This window comes from Hoplias malabaricus, chromosome 17, assembly GCF_029633855.1.
Source record: "Hoplias malabaricus isolate fHopMal1 chromosome 17, fHopMal1.hap1, whole genome shotgun sequence".
Classification (NCBI taxonomy): Eukaryota; Metazoa; Chordata; class Actinopteri; order Characiformes; family Erythrinidae; genus Hoplias; species Hoplias malabaricus.
Window position 1 is genome coordinate 29,893,464 of NC_089816.1, and position 25,928 is coordinate 29,919,391.

General features: G+C 36.2%; 1 protein-coding gene across 5 annotated transcripts in view; it reads right to left on the reverse strand.

The window, feature by feature from the left end:
- Positions 1–7,668: 7,668 nt before the first annotated feature.
- Positions 7,669–25,928, reverse strand: part of arhgef9b (Cdc42 guanine nucleotide exchange factor (GEF) 9b) — a 62,169-nt gene continuing 43,909 nt past the window's right edge. For all 5 annotated transcript variants that reach the window (XM_066648533.1, XM_066648532.1, XM_066648531.1 and 2 more), the window contains 3 exons: positions 18,113–18,356; positions 17,147–17,215; positions 7,669–15,767 (listed from right to left, as the gene is read on the reverse strand). In XM_066648533.1, the coding sequence (XP_066504630.1) occupies positions 15,586–15,767; positions 17,147–17,215; positions 18,113–18,356 (495 nt within the window). In that variant the 3' untranslated portion in view covers positions 7,669–15,585. The remainder of the gene's footprint in view (positions 15,768–17,146; positions 17,216–18,112; positions 18,357–25,928) is intronic.

Sequence of the window (25,928 nt, forward strand, 5' to 3'; positions counted from 1 at the left end):
GAACCAGTAGGACACGTCTTTTATGACACAGCAACTTCCAAAACAGCAAAACAGCATAGCAACAATCTAGTGCAAAGTTGCCATCAACAATATGACTGCAGATTTATTGTTACATAACGCAGACACTGTTACTGTAAAGACTCAGAGAATCAGTCTGATTCACATTAGTGTTTTCATATTTCATATTTATTTTTCATAAGTGCTGTACATAATCATCATCAGGGCTGCACAATATGCAAATGGTTTCATGTGAAAGTAATAAATATTCATTAATTCAATCTGTAATTGCTTATCCAGTTCAGGGTCGCAATGCATCTGGAGCCCACCCGGAATCACTTTGCGCAAGGCGGAAACACACCAGTCCATTGCTGGGCGACACACACATTCACACCGAGAGACACTTTGAGTAGCCAATCCACCTACCAGTGTGCGTTTTTGCTTTTGCACCCGGAGGAAACCCACACAAACAGGGGGAGAACACATCAAACCCCTCACAGACAGCCACCCGGAGTGTGGACTATTGGTTCATTCCTCATGTCATTTATTTTACCACAGTATCAAGGACCATGTGTCCTTGATACTGTGGTAAAACCAAAGGAGCTTGGTGTGTTCTCCCCGTGTCCATGTGGGTTTCCTCCGGGTGCTCCGGTTTGTGGAAGGTGGATTGGCGACTCAAAATTGTCCGTAGGTGTGAATGTGTGTGTGTCTGTTTCCCTGTGAAGGACTGGCGCCCCCTCCAGGGTGTATTCCCACCTTGCACCCAATGATTCCAGGTAGGCTCTGGACCCACCGCAACCCTGAACTGGATAAGGGTTACAGATAATGAATGAATGAATGAATGTTTAAGTTTTGGCGGCATGCTGACGCAGCAAGTAGTGTCGCTGTCACACAGCTCCAGGGTCCTGGAGGTTATGGGTTCAAGTCCTGCTCCGGGTTACTGTCTGTGAGGAGTTTGGTGTGTTCTCCCTGTGTCTGCGTGGGTTTCCTCCGGGTGCTCCGGTTTCCTCCCACAGTCCAAAAACACGTTGGTAGGTGGATTGACGACTCAAAAGTTTCTGTAGGTATGTGCGTGTGTGTGTGTGTTGCCCTGTGAAGGACTGACGCCCCCTCCAGGGTATATTCCCGCCTTGCGCCCAATGATTCCAGGTAGGCTTTGGACCCACCGTGACCCTGAACTTGTTAAGCACTTACAGACAATGAATGAATGTTTAAGTTTTTATTTTTGCTCTCTATGACAGGAATCCCACATAAGCACTGTATTTTACTAAACAGTACATGTCTGTTTTAATATTCACATGACAATAAAACTCAAATAATAAACACAAATTAATATTTATTAAATCATTTTATATGCTTGATGACATTTTTTGAAAGCAATTATCTACCAACATAGATAGAATCACAATATTATACTGTGTATCCCTCGCTGCAGACCCACTACAATTTTTGGCACTCCTTGTAAAGTTTAGTGAGGAGGATGGTAATAAAAAAGCATAAAATCCCCAGGAATCCCCTTTGGAGGGTTACAGAAAAAAGCAGCACCTTGGGGGTCACCAAGTCTCCAAAAATACCATCAGACTCTGCCTCCACTGCAACAGATTATTTGGAAAGCCTTCCATGAAAAAGCTTTTTCTGTTATCTAACCACCAACATACGTGCTTGGAGTGTCTTAAACGCTAATGGGACTTTGAGTGGAACAATATTCTAATGTCAGATGAATTGAGCTTTCTGGCAACAAACACTCATGGTGATTTTGTAATAAAAGTACGGTTGACTATACTGTAAATAACCCGATGCCCACTGTTAAGTACAGTGAATATGTGTGATGCTGTGGGACTGTTTTCCCTCCAGAAGCACAAGGAACCTCATTAGTTTACATGACTTTATGGACTCCATGCAATAACCGGATATTTTAAATCTAAATCTTTCTGCCTTGGACAAGAAACTTAAAAAGGGGACTTATTTTGACCTTCTAGCAGGACAATGATTTAAAACATGTTCAGACCAACAAAAAATGGTTTATTTAAAAGCTTTTCCATGGCTATTCCAGTCCATTGATCTAAACTCAGTAGAAAACCTGTGCAGTGAGCTAAAGAGAAGAGCGCACAAGAGAACACAGAGGACCCTGGACAGTCTGGAGAGACTCTGAAAAGAGGAATGGTCTCAAATTCCCTGCTATGTATTCTTCTTCCTACAAGAGATTATGGAAGAAGCCTGTTTTACTGCCAAGAGAAGGTTGTACAACACATTACAACGCAGGGCTTTGTTAAAATGTCAAAAATAATTAGGCCTATTTCTTGATACAGTAATTTTCCTGAATATATTTTAATTAAATATATATTTATTATTATTATTATTATTATTAAATTATTTGATTTCCCAGTATATCCCAGTGCTATCCACTGACTCAATATTTGGTTTAATATTTGCAATGTTTAGTTTAATACAAAATTTCTTTATGTAGACTTGACGTTTAGACAGCCTACAATAAAATAAAACACAGTTGGAAGTTTATTTGACAAATCACCGATGTGGATTGTTTCTGTTGATGTTTACACCATGAAAAGGAAAGCTGAATTTTACAAAATAAGAACAAAATCACACTAACAAAATAAAAAATGGAGACAGGGTCTTTTCAGACACGCTACGTGTTTGGCGGTTGGTAACCCCCTTTGAAAAGTACCAAGTGTTTACATCCCAGTAAACATTTAGACGTTGATTCAACGTTGAAATAACGTAATGACTGCCGTCTAATCAACGTTCTCTTAAGGTTGAAAATGAAAGTTGAAAAGACGTCCAAACACAGACGTTGAAAAGACGACTGTTAGACGTATTTTGGACGTCCATTGACGTTATTAATTGGTCCCGAAATAAATTACTTGTATAAAACGCGTTTTGGACGTCCACTGACGTTATCGATTGGTCACCACTTAACTAACTTATTAAGATGGATTTTGGACGTCCGTTGACGTTTAAAATATGTCCTTGACGGACAGACTACTTTTAAACCTATTTTGAACGTCCAGTGACGTTCCTTGTTTACTGGGATCCTATGAACGCTATTTTGCGTGTTTTTCGAGGAAATGTCAACTAGTACAGGAACCAATTCAGTGTTAAATGCGCTAAGTACTTATTCGTTGCTGTTGACAATATAATACCCAGCATCTAACTCGTTTCTCTACTGGATACATGTCAAAGCCTTGCCCAGTAAATCTGACAGAAGAAGGGAGAAGGGCTGTGTTCCTGAGACTACTGTGGATCTATGCCGCCATCAAGTGGAAAGAGGCGTTCACTGTTTTCACGGAAAAACGTTGCTTTTATGCGGTAGACGTATATATCCTTAAAGCCACCGGCTAAATACTATGATCTGAATGACAGTCAGCAGCTAATGAGGCTATAATGTCACTGCCCTTTAACCGTACCCCCTCAGAGTTTATGATGTCGATTTAATAAGAAATTCTCACTAGCTGTCAGCTGTACAGAGTAATTAGGAGATGAGTCAGGGGTCGTGATCTATCCAGAGCCTTAAGTGTAGAAAAGGTGGGGGTAAATAAGAGTTTGAGTAATTCGTAAAAACTCTGATGTTTACCGCTAGGTGTCAGGCGTGCACTTCACAGGCCATCTGCTCATACGCAATAAACCTTATTGCTGCTTGTTTCTACAGGCAGAATCATATCACGTTTCCCAATTTACTCCTAATTATTCCAGCGGATTATAACGCTGGCTTTGTAATTCAGTTTTGTGCCAATTAATGAGACAACGGATACGTTTTGATTCTCCCTGAAGCAGGTGTTCTTTTGATGTCACGTGTAGTGGCTAGGAAAAAAAGAATATTTTTCCTTCCACCTCTTCAAAACCCTTCAAAACCCCCCCACAGTCCCCAAACCTGTAAACATGGGTTTCAACAGGTTTTAGTAGGTTTCTGCACTAAAACATGTATTAATTGTATTAAATAAATATATATCCAAGGTCCGGATTTGAAAACCTCTGATCTAGTAGAAACCATAGTTATGTAGAAGGAACCCAGACAGTGAGCATATATCGGTCCACTGGCATGAAACACCACTGACTGTAGACCACAGCTGGTCCACTCATTACTGTCCTGTACAGATTATAACTCATTTATAATCTCCTCAAACAGATTTTACATTCACAGAGACTTTTATTCTGGAAAACAAACTAATACAAATATTACCAACAACTCTGAGAGATATAATAATGAGTATAAGCCTGATGTAAAATGATTAAATGCTAAAAATGTTGACACTGATTAAAATGATTTACTAATCTTATTTATAAAGAATAACAAAAAGAACCTAATGAAGGGGAAAAAATGTAATTGAACTGTAAACGGAAAAGGAAATGGAATGCTAAAATGTGGCATTTTGTTTAAAATTCTGTTTAATCACCAGTGGTCCGCCCAGAATACGCTGTGCAATACACCAGAGGACCTCCAGCTTTGCCCTCAGTGGTCCATTCCATTGTCTCCTTGCTCTCAGGGAAGTTGCCTCCCTGTCCCTGCTTTAAAGTATTTTATCAAAAAGTACAACATTCAAACAAAAGCAACTCCAAATTAAAGTTACAGTCACTGTTGGCAACAGCAAGCCACCAAAACAAGAACACACCGTGAAATATACAATCTTTTTTGCATAATCTTTTCCAAAATACTCAATACCAACCAATCAATCAATCAATAAAAAGGAAGCCACTATGCAAGGAATTTAACAATGGGATGCTAATGCTAACAGAAACACACAAAAGTACCACATTCAATTTGGTTAACAATAAAATGGTGATAAAATTACATAGAGTTTGGCATGTTTAGGTAATTATAGTTCTCACTTTTTTTCCGTTAGCCGTGAGTAAACTTAGTGGCTAAGAATTTACTTGCAAGTGTCTCATAGTTCTGAGATCCTAATGCCATTACCATTTCTGAACAGACTAATCAGCTCATTAAAACATCCTTACCAAGTGTAATCAGGTTTGTAAAGGTCAATGTTCTACCAGGACCATAGTTTGGAAATATTGGTTTTGCTTCTACAGTCATATATCTTGTGTATTTTGGGTTTTTTTTTTCAGCTCAAACTCAACCACATCCACACAGAAATAGTTGTTAGCATGTTAAGGAGCTGATCAGCTGGAGCAAATGTGTTGGAAGGTGAGAGAGCACTAAAATGTGCAGGACTGGTTTATTTGATGGAATGTTTTATATATTTATTTTTTTTTAACTGAATTTGTGTTGCAGTGATTGGAAAATGGCTTAAGCTACAAGGCTAAGTCTTGGTAACTGACAAAAACTCAAATGATCATGACCAGAATCCATGTACTTCACACTATTATGATATATAGCTTTAAAACAAAAACTAAATTCAGCTGTACCAGTGAGTACAAATCATACCAAATTCAAAGCTGTCTTCTTTATAACCACAAGTAAACAAATGTGTCTTTATTATTATTATTATTGTTGTTATTATATTTATTTAACTTCTTTAGAGTGATGTTCCAGCATTTAGTGTAATGCCCTAGAAATGTGGAAGCTGCAGTAAAGCAAATTTCCTACCGATACTTTGCGTTTAGAAGGATTTTGACCATATAATAAATAATATTAAATATATTATCAAGTGATATTTACACTATAGAATGCCTGTTTCACTGAGCCAATTACATTGCGAGTTTGGAGCTAAGTATGATATTATACCATATAGTTGCTACTGTCTGCCATCAGCTTGTGTCTTATTGGTCAGCTGAAGATCAAGGGCTTCATGCTCATCCCATCACATCAGACTTCATGCCTCAGCACACCCTACAGCTCACACTACAGCTATAATGCCCAGTTCAGCCTGAAAGAAAAGTTCAGTGACACCATACCGCAGTTTGGCTGAGTGTAAAATTATGTCATGAAGAAGGGGTCATGACTCTCTCTGTCCTTGGGCAATGCTTAGGAGTGATGTTCTACTGACACCTGGCCTCTGGGAACACTTATGTAAAGAAGTAGCAGCAGCTCCAGGGGTGCGACAGACAGTAGAGTGCATCAGAGCATATCATCTCACTAGACAGTAATCCTTTGTGAAAAATACACAAGAAGCTTAGCATTTTTGCCAGAAATATGGAACACAGGCTGACTTTTAAAAGCAAAACCTCTTGGTTCACTTAAGGGTCTTTAGCTTGTCTCTGTGGATTACTGTTTGGTTCAGAAATAACCTTTTAATAGAGAGACATTACTTCAGGTTTAAAAAAAAACATGCAGTAACACGTGTAATAAAAAAATACATTTTATATTTAATCTTTCTCCAGACTTGAACGATTGTGGTACATAATACATTACCTACACAAATCCCTCATATGTAAGACATATGTTTAAAAGGGCTCAGAATTGCAGGAAAAGAAATATAACCTGATGAGTCATTCTACAACATATTCTACAAAAATTCATGGGGGGGGGTGCGGAGATATTACAACCTTGAACACCTACAGTAAGGGGATGCAGAGGCTTCACTATGCTACGGGGGGCATTTTGCTGGCATAGTTTGAGTCTCCCATAAAAGGTCATTGCAAATCAAACTAAGTTATTCTGAGTGATCACCTTTATCCTGTGGTGAACATTTCTATCCTGATGTAAATGGTCTCTCCAGGATTACAGTGCCCTCATTCACAGTGCACATGGGGTCATTTATTGATAAATAGCTGTCACATTGTATATGTAAACATTGTATACACTCTCAGAAAAAAAATGTACGGTAGAGGTACATTATTGGTCACTAAAAGTACAAACCGTGTAAATGAACCTTTAAGGGAAAAACGGTGATTATTTGTAATCTTTCGTTATAGAACTGTTTAAAATAAAAGAATGTAAGACATGGAGATGTAATGAGGCATATGACATTTTTGTGGCTGAATGCAAAGGAAATCACAGCAAGATTTCTAAACATAGTCTAAAGCCTTCCCGGAAAACAAGAGCCATTCTTACTTATTGACTTCACAGAAAAAAATAATGAGTGGATGTCTACAAACAATAGTGAGTAGTTCAAAAATGTTTAAATGAATAAATGTGTAAAATGAAACCAGTTAGATTATACATTACTGAATACATTCCTTTTTAACTAATTGTAATTTGAGTAGTGGATAAGCTCAGGATACTTCTGTAAAATATCTACCCAACTCTCACGGATCTCTCACCCATCAAAAATACTACATGACAGTGACAGATAACAGGGAAATGAGGTGTTATTCCCCAAGCCTTCTGTTCTTTCTGCTAACAAGCAGGCTGTGAGGAGAGGAAACAGTCCCAAAGAGGACAAATCAAAATCTTGAACTAATCCTGCTCAAACACAGAAGCTTGGTCCTGTTCAATTCATGAGGAGAACTGCAGATAAAATGTGTTTTGCGATATGGTTGATTTTAGCATTGGGACAGAGCAGTAGTTCAGATGAGAATGAATTTCTGGTCTAATTAGTGTGAGCGTGGAATTCAGGGAAGAGAAATGCATTAAGCAGGCTGATTTGTTATAACATAACGTTTAAACAAAACCCTCAAGAATTGAGCTACTAACAATGCAGGGCAAAATAACATCTTAATTATTCCCTTCAAAATCCCCCAAGATCCCAAATGAATGAACCTCATTGTTGCGTCAGTCAAAAACCACAATACACAGTACATCAACATATTCGTTTTTTAATTGCAACAAATTACATCAGTCATTATACAGAATTCAGTTTTATTACATACAACACATTCTCAGTGCTTTCTTTACTACAACAAAAAGGATTTGCATGAAAAGTAATGCTTAAATTCACTGTCAAAAGATTAGGCTATACCTTTCCATCGCATCCACTGTAACATAATCCTGGCTGCGAAGTGGAATTGAGAGGAAAAAAAGGCTTCTGACTAAATGATTCCCAAAGATTAAAATGGTTCACCAGTCAAAAATACACTTAAAAAGTACCCATTTCTGACAATCATTTTTATTAATGCAATGGAACATCCCCTAAGTGACATCATTTTTCCAGGAAAATTCTGGCCAGAACCTTTCAGATTTGTGTCAATTTTTGGAATTTTTAAAGTAAATCTTACCAACTGGATTGTTTAAAGTGGTGATAGGAACCAGAGGTTATGACGACTGAAATTCAAATATAGCCAAAAATTTAGAACAACCAGCCAATTTACGCATGATTATATTTTGTCAATGTAAAAAAAATAAAACCTCCAAAATAAAATGTACATGAACAGAAAAAAACATTCTTAACTTTCAATGGAGTAAATGATAAACAATGAAATAGAGATATGAGTTTTTTGTTTTTCTGACAGCAATGGCACATAATGTAGACAGTGGTAAAATGATGTTAAAGGGAAAAGTTTCCTTTGGGGATTACTTCCTCAGTATTTAAAAAAGTTTCATGCCAAAACTCTCTTGCATGAATGACCAGTTACCATTTTTAAAGGCATTGAATGTTATTGAACGCTTTAGATCTCTGGTTCCTGCCACCATTAAAAAAACAAGAATGGAGCATACTTCCTCAGTCCCTAATTATTTACTTATGGACGTACTGGGCCTTTAAATAAATGGTGGAATTCCCTGTCTTTGGCGCACTTTAATTTTTTCACCTAGTTTAAAATGACTGATTAAATACAGCTTGAGTTCACAATGGGCACATAATAAAATCACACCATTGTCACTAGAATCCCCTTGTGCTCTTCTTCTGCCGATAAGAATGCAATTGTGATATTTAATTAAAAAGATTAGCATGATGGCACTAATCAACTTGTATTACTGGGTCCAACGTCACTTTCCACTTATAAGTATTAAAAAAAATATTCCCTTATTTATTTAATAACCTGGCAGTAGAACATGATAAATCCTCTTTGTCTATGTAAACATTATCATAACAGGTCATTCATCGACGCAAGCAAATGACTGTCTATGATAGGTCTACAGGGGTAACCCTGTATTATACAAAACACAGGGAGACATTCATAAACAATATACTAATAAGTTCATTTGAAAATATGTGAAAATAACTCCATAAAGAGTGTATTTATTTGGCAACAAAGAGAACACAGCACTGTTTTCATGCTTCACATGCTGTCATCTCTGCAGCATGACCCTGCATTAACCTCCATTCATTTTACAGTCTACATTGGAACAAGCCAGTTTAAATGACTATGCTAATTCCAACTCTTGTCTGTTTAATGATGAAATAAAACTGACTGCAGTAAGCCAGGTGAATTATTTGTATTCGGTGTTTCGTTTTTGTAATGAACGCAGCATATGCTTCCTGCTGTCGTGGCAGTGCAAACTGAAATAGCTTGTTTTTCCTTTCATTTACAATTGTTCTAATTGGCAAGGGGGCACATGACGAGCATTACGCTCAAATTTAGACTTGTCATCGACAATGGAACAGTGTTAATACTTCTTTTTGTGGTTTAAAAAAAAAATGTTTTCTAAATTAAGTCCTTCAACTGAGGCCTCACTTATCCACCTGGAATCGAAGGAAGTAAATAACTTATACAGCAATGTAAATAAAGTAAATATCTGTAAATACATTGATGGAAGCAACAGAACGTTTGTATGCCATGCAGATCACTCAGCATGCACCTATTTAATTCTAGACTCTAGCATAGAGTTCATCTGTACAAAATAGGTCTCATACTTAAAATACTTCAAATACGTAAAATATTTCTGATACATGATTTTCCATATCTACATTACATACAATATGTAGCTGCTGGGTTCAGAAACACATGATTAGACAACTGTTTCAAATAAAATCCTGTCATCACATTCTTAACTTAAAATAAACTGTGCAAAAGTGTCTAGAGGAAAGAGAGCAATTCAACTCTGGCCCAAAGCATTTCCTCAGCCCCTCATTAAAGCAATTCAACAGCATTTTTTCAACCTAAACTCTATCTGCTGCATCTGTACTTTATGGTTAATTACCAGGAGACATTTCCTTCTCTTTAGAACAGAAAAATGATTGTGTCAAATATGCTTATAATAGAAACAAGTGAGAAAGAGCTATAACATTGTGACCTTACATTAGAACTTACCAGATTTCTGTATTTTTTTTTTTTATAACACAATGCATTGGACCAAATGAATGCAGACTGTGCAAAATGTGATTTAAAAGGAGCAGTAAAATAGCAGAGCTGTCAACTAGCTCAAGACAAACCAGAAAATTAAAGTTCAGTGGAAAGAGCTTTTGTCTCCACCAAACTTTCTTTTAGTCAAAGAAAACAGATCACATACTTGCATCTAATCACAAGAGTTTAGTAGAAAATACTTCTTTAACATTTGTTTGAGGCTTTGCCTCTGTATCTGCTATCATTGTTAAAAGACGTTCCTCAACAACATGTCTTTAGAGACCCAAGCTCAAATCTGTGTATATTTAAAAACGCAGAAAAAAATCCAGGACAAAATATCAGATGTGAATTGCAGAATATGTTCCAATTGCACACCTTATATTTGTAGCCATGCTCATAAATAGAGTTCTTTAAAAACTACTGGACACAGATGCTTAATTGTAAGTACACAGCTTGTGTATCTTCAAAGAAAAGCATGAAATTGATTACATGAGCTTAAGCATACCATGCCCAATAACAGAGGGGTAAAAGTCAGCCCAGTACTGGGCTGTGGAGCAGTGACAGCGTATTCCCTCTGTGATGGAAGTGGCATTTGTAACATTCACAATTAGTTCCTGATTTCATTTACAAATGCTCTTGTGGCTAAATGCCATCAGATCTTCACAGTAAATGGTGCACTGTTTACTACCCCACAAATGATGAAATAACCATAATTGAGGATGTTCACCCAGCTTTATGTTCATAACAAATGAACAAACCACAAATATGACACAAAACAATTTTGGTTTAAAAGCAGAACATTCTGGCTTTGTGAAACATACGACAAAAAAAAATGTTTTGTTTTTCAGATCAATTAGAGATTATTTTTATAAGTTATAAAAGTGCAAATTATTCTGACATTAAAATAGAGAGTTTACAGATCTGATTAAAAAAAAAAAAAAAACAAAGCTCCACAAGACACAGTTGTCAATCAGTTATCAAACACTGGAAAGAATTACAACGAATATAAAACTATTTCAAGAAGGAAATCGGATGCAGAGTGTCGCAAAAGATGCCGGTTTATCCCAATTAGCTGTTTCTTAATTTGGTTCAAAAATAAACAAGTTGTGAAGTTATAACAGGAAAACATACAGGAGATGTCAACTCATCAATAAAGATGAAAGTTCAAATCAATATGCCTTGCAAAAAAGAAAATGCACAACAAACAAACCTAAACCCAATGGGTGGAAACAGGAGTCAATATTTGTGACAGAACTGAACGGAATAGACAGAATGTAATGAGATTTACAGAAAAACCAAAATAAAACAGCACATACACCTTAAAGAGATGAAAACAAAGCTGATCTGTCAGCTGCTATATAAGCTGACGTACAGACATGGACAAATTTGCTGGTACTCTTACAGAAAATGTAAACAATGATTGAGTCCTTTAGAAAAAAAATACAAAATTAAAAGTAATTGTTTTAGCCCTTTGTAGGACTGGCGCCCCCTCCAGGGTGTGTTCCTGCCTTGATTCCAATGATTCCAGGTAGACCCTGAACTGGATATTCGCTTACAGATAATGAATGAATGAATGAAAGTAATTGTTTTAAGTATACCCGTATTTATTTTAGTCATAAATTAAAAAAAAGTAAATGTGAAAAGTGATAAATTATTGCTTTTTTTTCTTTTTTACAAAATGTTCTAAAATTGCATGGACAACATTACTGGTACTGGTATTAGATTATAAATAATGTTTTATATGAATTATAGTGAAATTTCATATGTCTTAGCCCGTTTAAAGGGAGTATTCACTAGTGGTATGTTTGGTTAGGCATAGTAGAGTCCTGTCAGGAGATAAAAACGCATATTCTAGATGAGCATGTTAAAATCTATAAAACCATCTTGTTGGATGTTTCTACAACTTTAGATATAAATGAGAGATTTAAGGTCCATAGGGCTGTAGCCGACTTCCTCAGAAAACTCAACCAGGAAACTCAACCTGAGATTGAACAGAATGACAGTACAAATGGTAGACAAGAGACAAGGAAAAGCCCTGATCTGACATCTATCTAATATCTATAAAAAGAAACGGCAACGTACTGTTCAAAAAGGCTCTTTAAACTTTATACAGCTGGAGCAGTTTGCTCAGGAAGAGTAGGCCAAACTACCTCTTGACAGGTGCAGGAGAGCTACATAGATTGCTTGTTTGAAGTGACTGCCTTTAAAAGTAATACACAGAAAACATTTCATCTCTTTTATCTATGCCATTTTCCTTTTTGTATTATTTAAAGCACTCTCTTGAATCAAAGATCAAAGGAGTAAAATATTCCATATTAATAAATTAATAAACAATTATGGATTCTATTTAATTTTTTGTCAGTTTCAGGTTATTTCAAGAAAAAAATGACATTTTTTTTTCATGAAAGACTACTAACAAATTTGTCCACGTCTGCAGAAAACAGTATTTCAGTAGTGAAGTCAATGCCTCCAGGAATTGAAGCCTGAGAAGGAGAAACAATGTAATTCCTCAACTTCAACTGGAAATAATGTCATTTAATAAAATAATATCATTTACATTTTTTGAGGTAGGTTCCACAAAGTCAGAATGTTTAGCTTTTAAACAAAAAATTTTTTCTGTCACTTTTGTAATTAGTTCATTTGCTACAAATGACCAGGAATGTTGCCAATGGTAGTAGTGTGACGTCTTCACAGAAGCGTAAAAACTGTCAATTTTACTTCTAGTAGAAAGGGGGAGAAACTTAAACATATTAACACTCTGGAAGACGAGGTACAATATTAGGCAAAATGGTGTATTTCATTTTGGCCACCGAAAATGGCCCCCTTATTATTAAAAGCATTTTTTTGTTAATGTTCTATTTAGAGATATTAGTGTTGAGTTGTAAATGACCAAATGTTACAGATGCAGTATATAAGTGTTTAGGGTAAAAAAATATGTTGTAGTTATAACCGTTCCTGAAATGCTGACAAAATTTAGCTGAAGCCACCACCATCACATAGTGGCATCAATTTGCTGTCATCTTGGGAGTCACCATGTACTGTATCACTTATTACACTCAAATCCATCCCATACATTGAATGTAACATTACACTGCTGTGAAATATACATTCCAGTGGCTGGAAATAAATAAACTAATGCAGGCTTTATAACCTCAATCATGAAACACTAGTCAAATGCTGCAAGGCACTGTTCAATGATGCTGGGGTTTTATGCACTGAAAGTTAGCAGAACACGTAAACACATTCTGAGCTTGACCTGAGCTTATCTTTCAACCTCTACAATACCACAGGGATGTCTTTAAAGGAGTAGTCTGTTCATTTTAAACTTATTTCCTCTATGCTGCAACTGTATAATAGTTCTTAGCTTAGAACTTAGCTTAAGCCCCTGCGCATTGGCTTTTAAAATAACATTGTTTAAGAACTGTCTTTGGCCAAGTCCAGTCATAATAATTGATCATGGGAATTAACCAGTGCTACAGATGAAGCAGAGAGCAATTAAGGCAAAAAAACACTGGACTATTCCTTTAAGAATTCAAAGAGTTCAAAAATTGATTGTATCGCACTCTTTTTAAATTCGCAACACAGTTTACGACCCACCCCATGTCAGATCAGGTATTGGTACTAAATAATGAAGAAAAAAATGAAACAAATCTGTGCATTACTCTTTCACATCAAAAGGTTATATATTTTGAGATTTATCACATTTATTTATGAGTATCTATGCTCGTAAATCCATATTATACAAAATGATATATGTCACCTCCATTACATTTTCTACATTGTGCTGTGTAAAATGCAGTTCCTTATCACCAATAAATTGCTGCAAATATTGTTGAGGGTTTTAAATATTCTAGGGATTGGCTGTCCATCCTTTGGCTTTCAGTCTAGCCATTAAAAGCTACAGCAGGCAGATTCAATCCATGGTCATAGTCACAAAGTGTTCTTGGCAAAAGAATGTACTTTCATATACATTTAACATGGCTGACACAGCAACCAGATTTCACGGGTAATACATTTTGTCCACATATGTACATGAAACTCAATTTATTCATACTTATGTTATCAGTAAGACTGATAAATAGCATTTAGTGCAGCTATTAGACAAAATAATAAAACGAAAATGAAAAATAAGACAAAAAAATCCCTCTTAAATACAAATTTTATGAATGATTTGGCTGTGCTTATTAGAGTGTTTTGATATAATACAAACAAAAATAAAAACCATTTGACAAAAAATATCAGGAGTATACTTTTAAACAAGACCTCAATGGACATAGAAAAAACATCAGAGCCTATTCTTACAACGGGCATACTGCACAAAGCTTACTTTTAAGCTGTACTCATGAATTCATTCTCTTTATATGAAATTCGGAACATTTTTCTAAATGTTCCAGCATAATGCCTTAATGTCAGCTTAACACTGCTTTTTTTCCTTTGTCTAAAATCAAAGACAGTACTAAGCAACTATCAAAAGTTTATTCAAACAATCAATAGAAGTGTGTATTTAGGCCTGAAAATGCTACTAAGACATTATAACTGAACATTGAGTAAAGTGCTTCAAATGAGAAGATCTGGAATTGGCTGTTTTGGACGCTGAAGGAATCTACAGTATATGCTTAACATGACTTTGGCACAAACTACAGTATTCTGAGAAGGAACATTTGGCAAACAATAAAGTTCAATACGGATAGTCACCTTCACAGAGAATATACGAATACCCTGTTCAGAAGATTTGGTACAGGCTTTTGTCATGTTAAGCTGATTTTCACAGGATCCAACTGCAATTGTGCACCTTCAAAAGAATGTACATGGCCCTCACACAAAGAAAAAAATAGTAATAAATTCCTCAACCCGCTTAGAGACAAGACAGTACAGAGCAAATATTTTGCTCCTGAACCCTTTGATCATCTCAAAGTAAGATGCAATGCCAGTGAGACTTCAGAAAAAAAAATCTCAGTAAGAGCAAGCATTCAGTGCTCAACACTTTCATAGTGCATATTCAGAGATGATTAAAACCCCTCTGTATAGACCTGTTTCAACTTCGAGGTCCTTTTTGGCACAGTAGTCTTTCTGTTGTATTATGCTAAAGAGAACACATTTTCCCCAAAATTCTTAAGTTGCTAAAATCAGTTTGCTAACACCAGTTTAACGTTATGAAAGATTAAGTCTAATTGGCCCAGGTTAGATTTAATGTATTGTTAGCCATTTTAAGAATTTGGATGAACTACTCTTTTAAAATCCTATTTTTCTACTATTTTATACCAACATATACATTATGTAATGGTCAGTGACACAAGCGTTGATAACTGTGCAACTAACCATGGTAAGAAGAGTTCACTGCTGAGCAAAAACAACTGATGAATGCATGACAGTCACTGAATGTTGAAATCTCCGGATGAACAAAGTCCAAAATCTATTGCTATTGTCTTTCCGCAATACCACATACTCAGTTGAAGTTCAACAAAAAGCAGATACCACCATCCGGAGAGAGGAATTCAAGAATTTTGGTTATTTTTTTAACAATGCTAACCTACCAAAATTTTGCCATTTGAATGGAGACTGGCTCCGTCTTGGGTGATGAATCTCAAATACATCTGGTTGTGTCAAGTCATCAGGGAGTACATACTGTCCTGGGGCTATAGGGTCCTGGGAGGGGGATGAAGGGGGCACATACCTGTTTTGGCTCACAACTGAGCAGCAAAGAGGCAGAGGGAAAGAGAAGAGTGGAAAAGGGAAAAAGTGGACAATGGGAAACAACTGTTACTAACAAAGCTAAAAGCATTGCAGCCATTGTACAACTATGACAACTCATGCTTCATAAAACATACAGTATATACATGAACACATGTTTGAGAAAGACAAACTAATTTCTAGAATTACTAGGTTTCTATGCAAAGCTAAAAGCATATCTATATATTCCTACTAGGCTACAACTACAACTAATATCAATTTTAACAATTGATATTTGTAGCTAAGAACTTGGGAAGTTGCCATGGCACCTTGAACGAGAAAACAGAGCAATTATTTTTTAGCACCAAAGCAAGCTTTGAGCTCAATTGCTTGTTTACCTGAATTGCTGGTTAAGTATTTGATATTAAGTGCTCTATGCATCTTAAATTCCAGGGACGCTCAAGCCCAGGGATATATTTATGACCTCATCAACAGTAGCATTGCTGCTATCGCCCACTTAGCTATAGAGCCAGTTTCACAGCAGTTGCCATGGCATCTTGGAGAAAGTTTGAACTCTACATAGAACGCTTATAAATATACCTTTATCATTTTCATACCATGTCCATATAATATGGCCCTCTTTCTCAAGATGATATCTATAAATGAATCTGCAAATTCAAGAAAATACTTCACCGTTTGTCAGTGAAGTACAATGGATTTCAAAAACAAGGCGTAAATATGACAAGAAGAAAGTATTATTCAAAATACTTTAAGCAACATTCAATACAAAATTGTCCATGCAATTTTTGTTTACTTAAAAGACAAAAAATTAATTACATGGTAAATACATGGATATCTATTGGTTTATATTCACAGAATATTATTCAATAGTCAGCATGCATAAATATTTTTCTGTCTTTTCATTGATGTTTAATTGACTATTTACACTGACTATGTCCTACAATACTAGATGGACTGATGTAGTCTTGAATGTATGCTCATTAGTATTTTTGAGATAGTTGAGAATTCTTGAGAAAATAGATTAATTAGTTAAAAATAGATACAAAAAATAGGAATCTACAAATACGACCACGGGCTGCAGTGTTTTATTATGACATGAGAATAAAACCTCTCAGACTGCTGCTGTGTTATTTATTTAACTGTGTGCCTATGACATAATTGGTGTCACTGAACTAGAATTTAAAAGAATAGCTCACAAATTCAGTTTTAGCACTGTGGTTTTCCTCCACAGCTTAGTTCATTTAAAAGGAGAAGAAGAATATAAAGGATGCACAGCTGACAGTTTCCAAAAAAGAGGCCAAAACAGCAATGATAAGACAGGGTCACCTGAAGGAATAGAAAAAAATTGAATTCACCTGGTATCGCTTTGGTGCCTCACCTTTCTGTTTGGTCACCTTGCGCACTGTCATGGCTGCTTGCCGTTTTTGATATTCAGAAATTTCAAAGCCTGAAAAGAAAACAAATAAGCGATTACAGATAATGAATGAATGAATGATAATTCATAGGGTGGCACGGTGGTGCAGCAGGTAGTGTCGCAGTCACACAGCTCCAGGGACCTGGAGGTTGTGGGTTCGATTCCCGCTCCGGGTGACTGTCTGTGAGGAGTGTGGTGTGTTCTCCCTGTTTCCGCGTGGGTTTCCTCCGGGTGCTCCGGTTTCCTCCCACAGTCCAAAAACACACGTTGGTAGGTGGATTGGCGACTCAAAAAGTGTCCGTAGGTGTGAGTGAATGTGTGTGTGTCTGTGTTGCCCTGTGAAGGACTGGCGCCCCCTCCAGGGTGTATTCCTGCCTTACACACAATGATTCCAGGGAGGCTCTGGACCCCCGTGACCCTGAATTGGATAAGCGGTTACAGATAATGAATGAATTATTATTAGTAGCAGTAGTAAAGTAAAACTAAAATGTTTTTGTACTGACTCAATAATGCAGAATTCATAAAATAAATATAACAGAATTTGTACTCAAAACAAATAGGGTGCCTAAAATTTTGTACGATATATATACAATATCTGATCTGTATTCTGCCTATGAACAAGCCAAAATGAGTCTTATTTATTTGACTCATCTGAGGGAACAAACATATCTTCACTGTACAACAGAAAAATAGTAATTTTACAGGCGAAGGAAAAACCTTTGTAACTTTTCATGGAAGTTAATGTTTAAAAAAAAAACATTCCCAGTAATTTTAGAGTATTTCTACTGCGGTAAACTAAAAATGAACAAAAATGGAGATACATGTTTTTATTTTGGACAGTGATTGTATTTAAGAAGTGTCTTAAGACCAGAGAAAAATCATTAATTTTGATTAAACAAAACAACATGAGAGGAGTTTTTAAGAATATACCTATTTTTTCATCCTCTTGCACCATTTTACGCTCTTCATGAAAAGCCCTGAGCCAGCGAATCTTCTCTTCCAGTTTTTTGGCTATAAAGATGTGGATCTCTTCTGTGTCCCTGTTATGCAGTTTAAATGCGTTCTTGACGCTGACATTGAAGTCGTCATCCCGTCCGTCAATCGCATCTCTCACTTCATACCTGTCCATGTCGATGCGGCCTTTGTAGTAAAGGATGTCGCGTCGTATCAGGTCCTGTGCATGGAGGGATGTCAAATATATTAACATCAACACAGTTCAGCAGATTTACACACTCAATGGATCATGGCACAGTTCACTGCAAATCTCAAAGCTCCACTTATAGCCTTACAGTGTTTGCTCCTTTTCTCTGGAACTGATATAAACAAGCTTTGCTTGGCTGTTTCATTCAGCTTTTATTTCTTAGAAGCTGAAGCAGCATATGATACTGAGGCTCAGTTATAACAGTGGTTCCCAAACTTTCTGTCAAGGCCCCCTTGTCTTACATAAAATATTTTCTAACACTTAGAAATTGTTTGGTTCCAGACTCCACTGGAATTTACTTTAAACACTAATTCATACAAAACTGCAACTTATTATTGAACAAAAAAATAAGGTGTCAAATCACCTTTACAGTGGAATTGTTACTAATGACATCTACTATGCATCTCATTCATTTGACTTGCTGCAACCCCTGTGCAATAGTTCCCATGCCCCACCCACTTTGGGAACCACTGACTTATAAGTATTTTTAGATAAGTTTTATTGTGAACATATTTCCCATCGAAAAATTAATCTGTGTTTCTATACTAAAGATCAATCAGGGACAAAATGGACATTCACACTTATACAAATACAGATTAAAAAATACATAATGTTAAAATGTAACCTTGGAAAAAAAACATGAATTAAAGAAATGTAAATCCTTATTTAAATGATTAATGCTGTTTTCTAAACAGGGCACATTTTAAAATAACATTATTCATTCATTATCTGTAACCGCTTATCCAATTGAGGGTCACGGTGGGTCCAGAGCCTACCTGGAATCATTGGGCGCAAGGTGGGAATACACCCTGGAGGGGGCGCCAGTCCTTCACAGGACCACACACACACTCACACGGACACTTTGGAGTCGCCAATACACCTACCAACGTGTGTTTTTTTGGACTGTGGGAGGAAACCGGAGCACCCGGAGGAAACCCATGCGGACACGGGGAGAACACACCAAACTCCTCACAGACAGTCACCCGGAGCGGGAATCGAACCCACAACAAACTCCCTGGAGCTGTGTGACTGCGACACTACCTGCTGTGCCACCGTGCCACCCTAAAATAACATTATTTTGCCAGAATACATAAGTAGATTCCACAATATATTGGGAATCCTAAAATATATTGTGTGTACAATTAAGCTTTAAAGAATTTGTGTAATGTATAATTGTAACATTATCCTGCTCTTTTGACATCTTATAGTAACTGTTGTAGTATTAAAAAATACATTATCATTTTATTTTTAAAAAACTGTTATTATGCCAGGTTTTTGACTGCTAACATTAAAATCACCATCTTTAATTCATCTAAACAAAAACTCAGACATATTTTCGACACAATATTTTCCCCATGAACAGAACAGAAATTGATGCACATTTTGCAGTGTTTTTTCCTTGATTGAATTTATGAATGCAGTGAAGAATAAATGCTTGTCACTTGCCATTTTCAAGGTTGTTAATTTTTAATGGTATATATATATATATATATATATATATATATATATATATATATATATATATATATATATATATATATATAAATGAATTTGTTGTTTTCTATTCTTCCACCAGTTTGAAAAATGATACACTGAAAGCAATGTACCATTAATGAAAGAGGATGTATTTTAATTGATCTTTGTAAAGTATCTGTAATCCTATGAACCTTGATTAAAGATTTGGATGTTTAAGACTTATCTCTTTCATTCCTATGAAAGCTTACCTTCTTTTTGGAGTCTACTATTTATTTGACAGTTGTTCCTCTAGGCATCTGTCAAATGTGCCCATCTGTGCTACAGCCCACTTACACCATTCCCACAGAGGAAATGATACATTAGGAAGAAGGGTTTTTTTGCCAGCTGAGGCATCCTTTGATGTTAAGAGTCTGATGGAAAATGCTGCGTTGTCTGTGATACTCCAGCATAACAGTATATACTTGATATTCTCCTCACATTCGTATACAGAATGTGTGAAGAAGCAATTATTAGTTCACTTGTCACAAGCCAGGTTCATTTGTCTTCTGTTTGACAAGTTGAACTGAATATTAAAAGGCTACATTTATTCCCATAACTTGACTGTGAAATTAAAATACTTGCTTCTTCAGACATAATCTCAACAGTGAAGTGTTCTAGCTGTAAAAACAAAATGGAACAAGACCATATGCATATCAAACATGTCCCCATTAAACAATTACTTTGAGTGCTTTACACCACAAAGGAGCCTTGTGAGCATTATGAGTTTTGGGGGAGATATAATAATAATAATAATAAAAACAGTTTTATGTCTAAAAAGAAAGCTACATTTTCTGGCTAGTATTAAATTGAATTTCTACAATTTTGGGGTGCTGCATTTCTCTCTGGTTTATTTACATTCAGAAGCTCTGTGTCTTTTAAGGTGGAACAGTATGTTTGAAAAAGAGAAATGACCATTTTTTGTACATGGCTGATGTTAAACGTGTCTTTAAGTTTTTATACACTGTTTGAATTACCACAGAAGCTTGTTTGTAACTCAAGTGGTTTAATTTTGTAACACTTTCACTCTGTATTCACTTTCATTCAGTCAGCAGTGTCCCAAATTTAGATTGAGCTCCTATCTAAATAACTTGAAACAGCAAAAATAAGTCAATATTATCCACCTATGGGGCAGGAATAAAGCAAAATCTCTCTTCATGATTTTTATTGTTTGGAAGGCTCTTCGCTATTTTTCTGATGTAAGTAGAGAGAGAGAGGAAGCCTAGCATGTCTGAATGAGCCATTTACTGATATCACTGCTAAGTAAACACATTAAACTAGTTTCCAGTGCAAACAAAATGGAGAGCTAGCAAATGGTGACGAAACCCCCTGTGAATTTTATAAACAAAAGTGTTTTTTGATTACAACCATGAATGACATCTTTACTGCCATATTGAGCATAGAATTCCAGCTAACCACTGTCTTCAACTTAGGTCAGCGAAATACTACTAATAAATGACATTAAATTGCCTACATAAATATATATGCTATACTGAGATTCTGTATTTAAATATAGTACTCAGCTTGCATTATGCAAATGCATCATACAACCTTTGAGAATGCTCTATAGTAGGGTTTCAAACAAACAAACAAAAAGAATCACAGAGGAAAATAATAATGAAATAACTGAATTTTAACTGGCACATAAACACAAAATGAACATATACACAAATGCCCCCTTGTGTAAGCTTTATGTTATGCTGAAACAAAGATGGTGTGGTTAGCTCAGCTGGTGTTCTAACTTTAAATGTGCATCCCATTTCTTATATTTACCCCTACCCCTAGTTTTTGAGTGTCATCCTTGGAACTACAGGGTGTTCTGGTAAAAAATCTTCCGCTATGAAATATGGCAACAATTCAAGAGCCGGATACCTCATCAGATCACAAATAAAACAAAGCAGTGCTTCATTCCCAGGCTACTAGCAGCACTCTTAATGTAGCAGTGCACAGGTCTGCAGTGATAGGAGCATGATATTAAACTGAATTCAGCGTATTATTCTGCAACATTATTTTTTTTTTCGAACCAGTTTTACCAGTTCCACCTTAAATGTTGCAGTAGTAACATCAGATGCTAGAATGTAACTAATTCACCATTTAATGTGGAACTGGAAATTATTACTAGCAATTTTATATGCTTATTTTGAAGAATAGAGTCATAAAACCTTAAAACTGTATTGAAATAAGATAATATATTTGCTATCATAGTTTTTAAAGGAAACAATATGTATACTTTCCCATATGTAATATGGGTTTACTTCCCAACAAGAACTGAGACTCCCCTACCACTAGACAAAACAGAGAAATGGGATTCGCCCTAATCCTTAATAGTGGTGCCATGAAAAAATTATCAGTATTGTTTCAATTTATTATGTAGTAAATGTTCAGTGTTTGTTGCCTGGGTTGCAAAATAAGTCAACTGACAAAATATGTGACCCTTGAAGAAAAAAAATAAACAGTTTGAGAAACCCTGCTCTATAGCATTGAAGAAATCCACTGATGCATCACTGATTCCAACTGAAAAAATTCCAACTGCCAGGTCTCAAGAAATTTGATGTTTGGTGAATGAATTTCGGGTGGCACGGTGGTGCAGCAGGTAGTGTCTCAGTCACACAGCTCCATGGACCTGGAGGTTGTGGGTTCGATTCCTGCTCCGGGTGACTGTCTGTGAGGAGTTGGTGTGTTCTCCCCGTGTCCGCATGGGTTTCCTCCGGGTGCTCCGGTTTCCTCCCACAGTCCAAAAACACATGTTGGTAGGTGGATTGGCGACACAAAAGTGTCCATAGGTATGAGTGAATGTCTGTGTTTCCCTGTGAAGGACTGGCGCCCCCTCCAGTGTGTATTCCCACCTTGCACCCAATGATTCCAGGTAGGCTCTGGACCCACCGCCACCCTGAACTGGATAAGCGCTTACAGATAATGAATGAATGAATTAATTAATTAATTTCGTTGTGTTGTTAGCCCAAATTTACACATCTCCTGTAAAAGGAATTGAATGGTATATTTATCATTCAAAACACAAAATGCTTCTGTCAAGTTCTGCTCCTGTCTTGTGTTGTTTTTTCATGTTTCTGTTCTGTATTTGTCCCATTCTATTCCCTTGTTGCTCTCAGCATCAATAAACGATTCACAGGTGTGGTTTTATCTTGTGTTTGTCCTTTGTTTCAGTCATAGCATTAGCTTGTCATTGTTTTTATGATTGTTAGGCTAAGGTTTTGTATAAAGCTTATAAACTCTCTTCTTCTGTATTTGTATTTGTATTAGTATTTATATACATGTCTTTTAAGTTATTTTCTTGGTTCCTTTTGTTTGTCTTGGATTTTTATATGCTAGAAAAATACCACCTTTGCACATGTTTCTGCCTCTCTGCCTGCTCAGCATGACACTTAGACATGAATCCAGCTGGTCTCCAAGCACCTATAATCATAGCCTGTGACTTTGTTCATTCTTTTTTCCATCTCGACTTGTAGCACTGTAGCTACGCAACAGAATTTTCAGAACAAACAGTAATTAATGAGTATGGATTTATGCAAAGTGGTATTTCAGATGCATGTCCATGGATTGATATTCTTTAACATCGCAGACGATTTTTAATTAAGATGCAAAATACAAAGATGATAATGTACGCAAAGTGATTTTTTCATTCATGTTTAGGAACGTCTTTCAAATTAAAATATTATTAAAACTAAAACGTATCATATATTGTGTATATATTTAAGAGAATTGGTTGTGTTCAGATCTGTCTTGATTCCAAATTAGTCACTGTGATTGAATGTGTGTTCGTGTGTAAAAATAATTGATGAACCTTAGATACATTCAGTCTGCTCCCCTCACTGAATATGTAATTAAATATAGGCTTGCAATTGTAAATGGTGAGTGTGAGAGGTCTGATAGTGTATGTGAGATAGTTTGATAGTCTGTATGAGAGTCACGTTTGAATTTTGGTCTATATTGCCATTTGCTAACTGCTACAACTATAAGCAATTCTCTAATCACTCCAGGCTTTGACGTTTTTTTAAACAAGACAAACAAACATAGTCCTATCTCCTTGACCAAGATTACCAAATAAAAAAGTAATCTATATTATCAACTTTGTGGACACCTGCTCATCCATCTATTCTTTTGAAATCATAAGGGGGTTGTCTCTGTTTTTGTTTCAGTGACAACTTCTAATATTCTGAGGAGGCTTTAAATCAGATGGTGGAACATTTCTGTGAGGATTTGTTGCCATTCAGCCATGAGAGGATTAATGACGTTAGAAATTTAGAGGTTAGAAAAGCCAATACAACTCATCCCACAGGTATTGATTGGTGTTCCATCACTGAGAACACTGTTACACGGCTCCACCGGGTGGTGTTGGTTTTTATAACCCTCTACCCAATGTGTGGCATTGGGCTTGGTGTACTTTTGCTCATATGAGGCTTCTATATAATTTCCTGAACATATCTGGAGATTTATGAATCTCCAAACAGCTTGTAAACAGATACAGAAGAACGGCTTAAGCTGAGTGTCTTGTAAAAGTGTACCCATATGTCCATGGGGCTAAAGACAACAAGTGTTTATAAGCCACTGATTAGCAGAGAAGGAAGGAAAGGCACATGCATTTCCAACAAGCCCAGGAGACTAACATTACACATATCTGTCCGTCTGTTCTCATAAAAAACACAGAACAAAGCCTTCTGCTACATAATTAAGCATATCCTGAAGACACTTCCAAGTAAACAGCAGTTGCTGTTAATATTAAAGTGGGCCGTGCTGTCCCTGATGGACGGATACTCATCCGTTCGAGATGATAGGATTACGAAAGGCTATTTGTGAAGATGCACAACCATGTGGTGAACCATATTTCTGGCCAGAGATCAATTTGAGCGTCTAATTAGGGCAAGCTAGTGGAAGCTTCCATTTATTAAGCTTTAGCATCTCATTTTGCAGGTATGCTATTGAGTAATTATAGTAGACTGAGTATTAACACAACACTGGGTTTTACAGACCCTGGTAAAATCTTTGTATATAGTAACAGGGATAGAGGTCTTCAAACACATTCACTGAATAATAAATGTAGATATCAAATCATACTAAGTGTCATTTTGTATATAATTCAAATTTTCCAGGCCTGCTGAGCACAAGATGTTACACCATCTGAACAGGACCCAGGGGAGAGTAGAGCACAATCAAATACATTTAGAGATTTGACTTAATATTTAAAATATATATTATATGTATGTATTATATAATAATTATATAAATTATAATTATATAATTATAATTATATAAAGCCATAATTTTAAGGTAAACATATTGCATAATGTTTCTTTACACCAACCCCACTTCATACATCTTGGGACATTTTTAAAAATGCAATAAATACAAGAATATGTGATTTGATAAAACACTGTAGATTAAAAAAAACACTGTAGTATTTCTACATTAAAATTACAGCTTCTAAATGCTTGTGATGTTCCACAGAGCTGTAATATGGTGAATAGAGCCTCTGTGGCTGCTCGGCCAGAGTCCATTGCTGGTTTACCGGACTAAGCAACTTCGGAATCATGGGATGGAGGGCTCTTGCGAGAAATGCATAACTCTTTACGACATAAATCTCATGGGTGTTTACCTAGCTGCAAGAAGAATCTAGCTCGGTATTCCTGGTAAGGACATTATGGCAGAGAGAGCACAGAGTGGAGAGAGAGAGAGATATGTGTGAGATTAAGATTTGATTTCACGACTGTACTGTAAAAGTGAATTACACTCAGCAGCTGGTAGGGGGAGTTCAGGAGACAAAAAAGACCATTCTTACATTGAATTACTTTAACTGAAAAATGTACACAGAAATGAAGACAATTTTTAATGACTTACTTTTTTCTATATATATATAATGCCTGCAATGCACTCAAAAAGTTCGGACAATATGGGGGATTTTTTTTGCAAGTGGGAATTTTTTTACCTGTCCTTTACAACCCCATGTTCACCACTGTCTGATTTTCCTATTCATGATGGGCCATGCACTTTCAGTAGTAGATGACGCTGGACTGTATG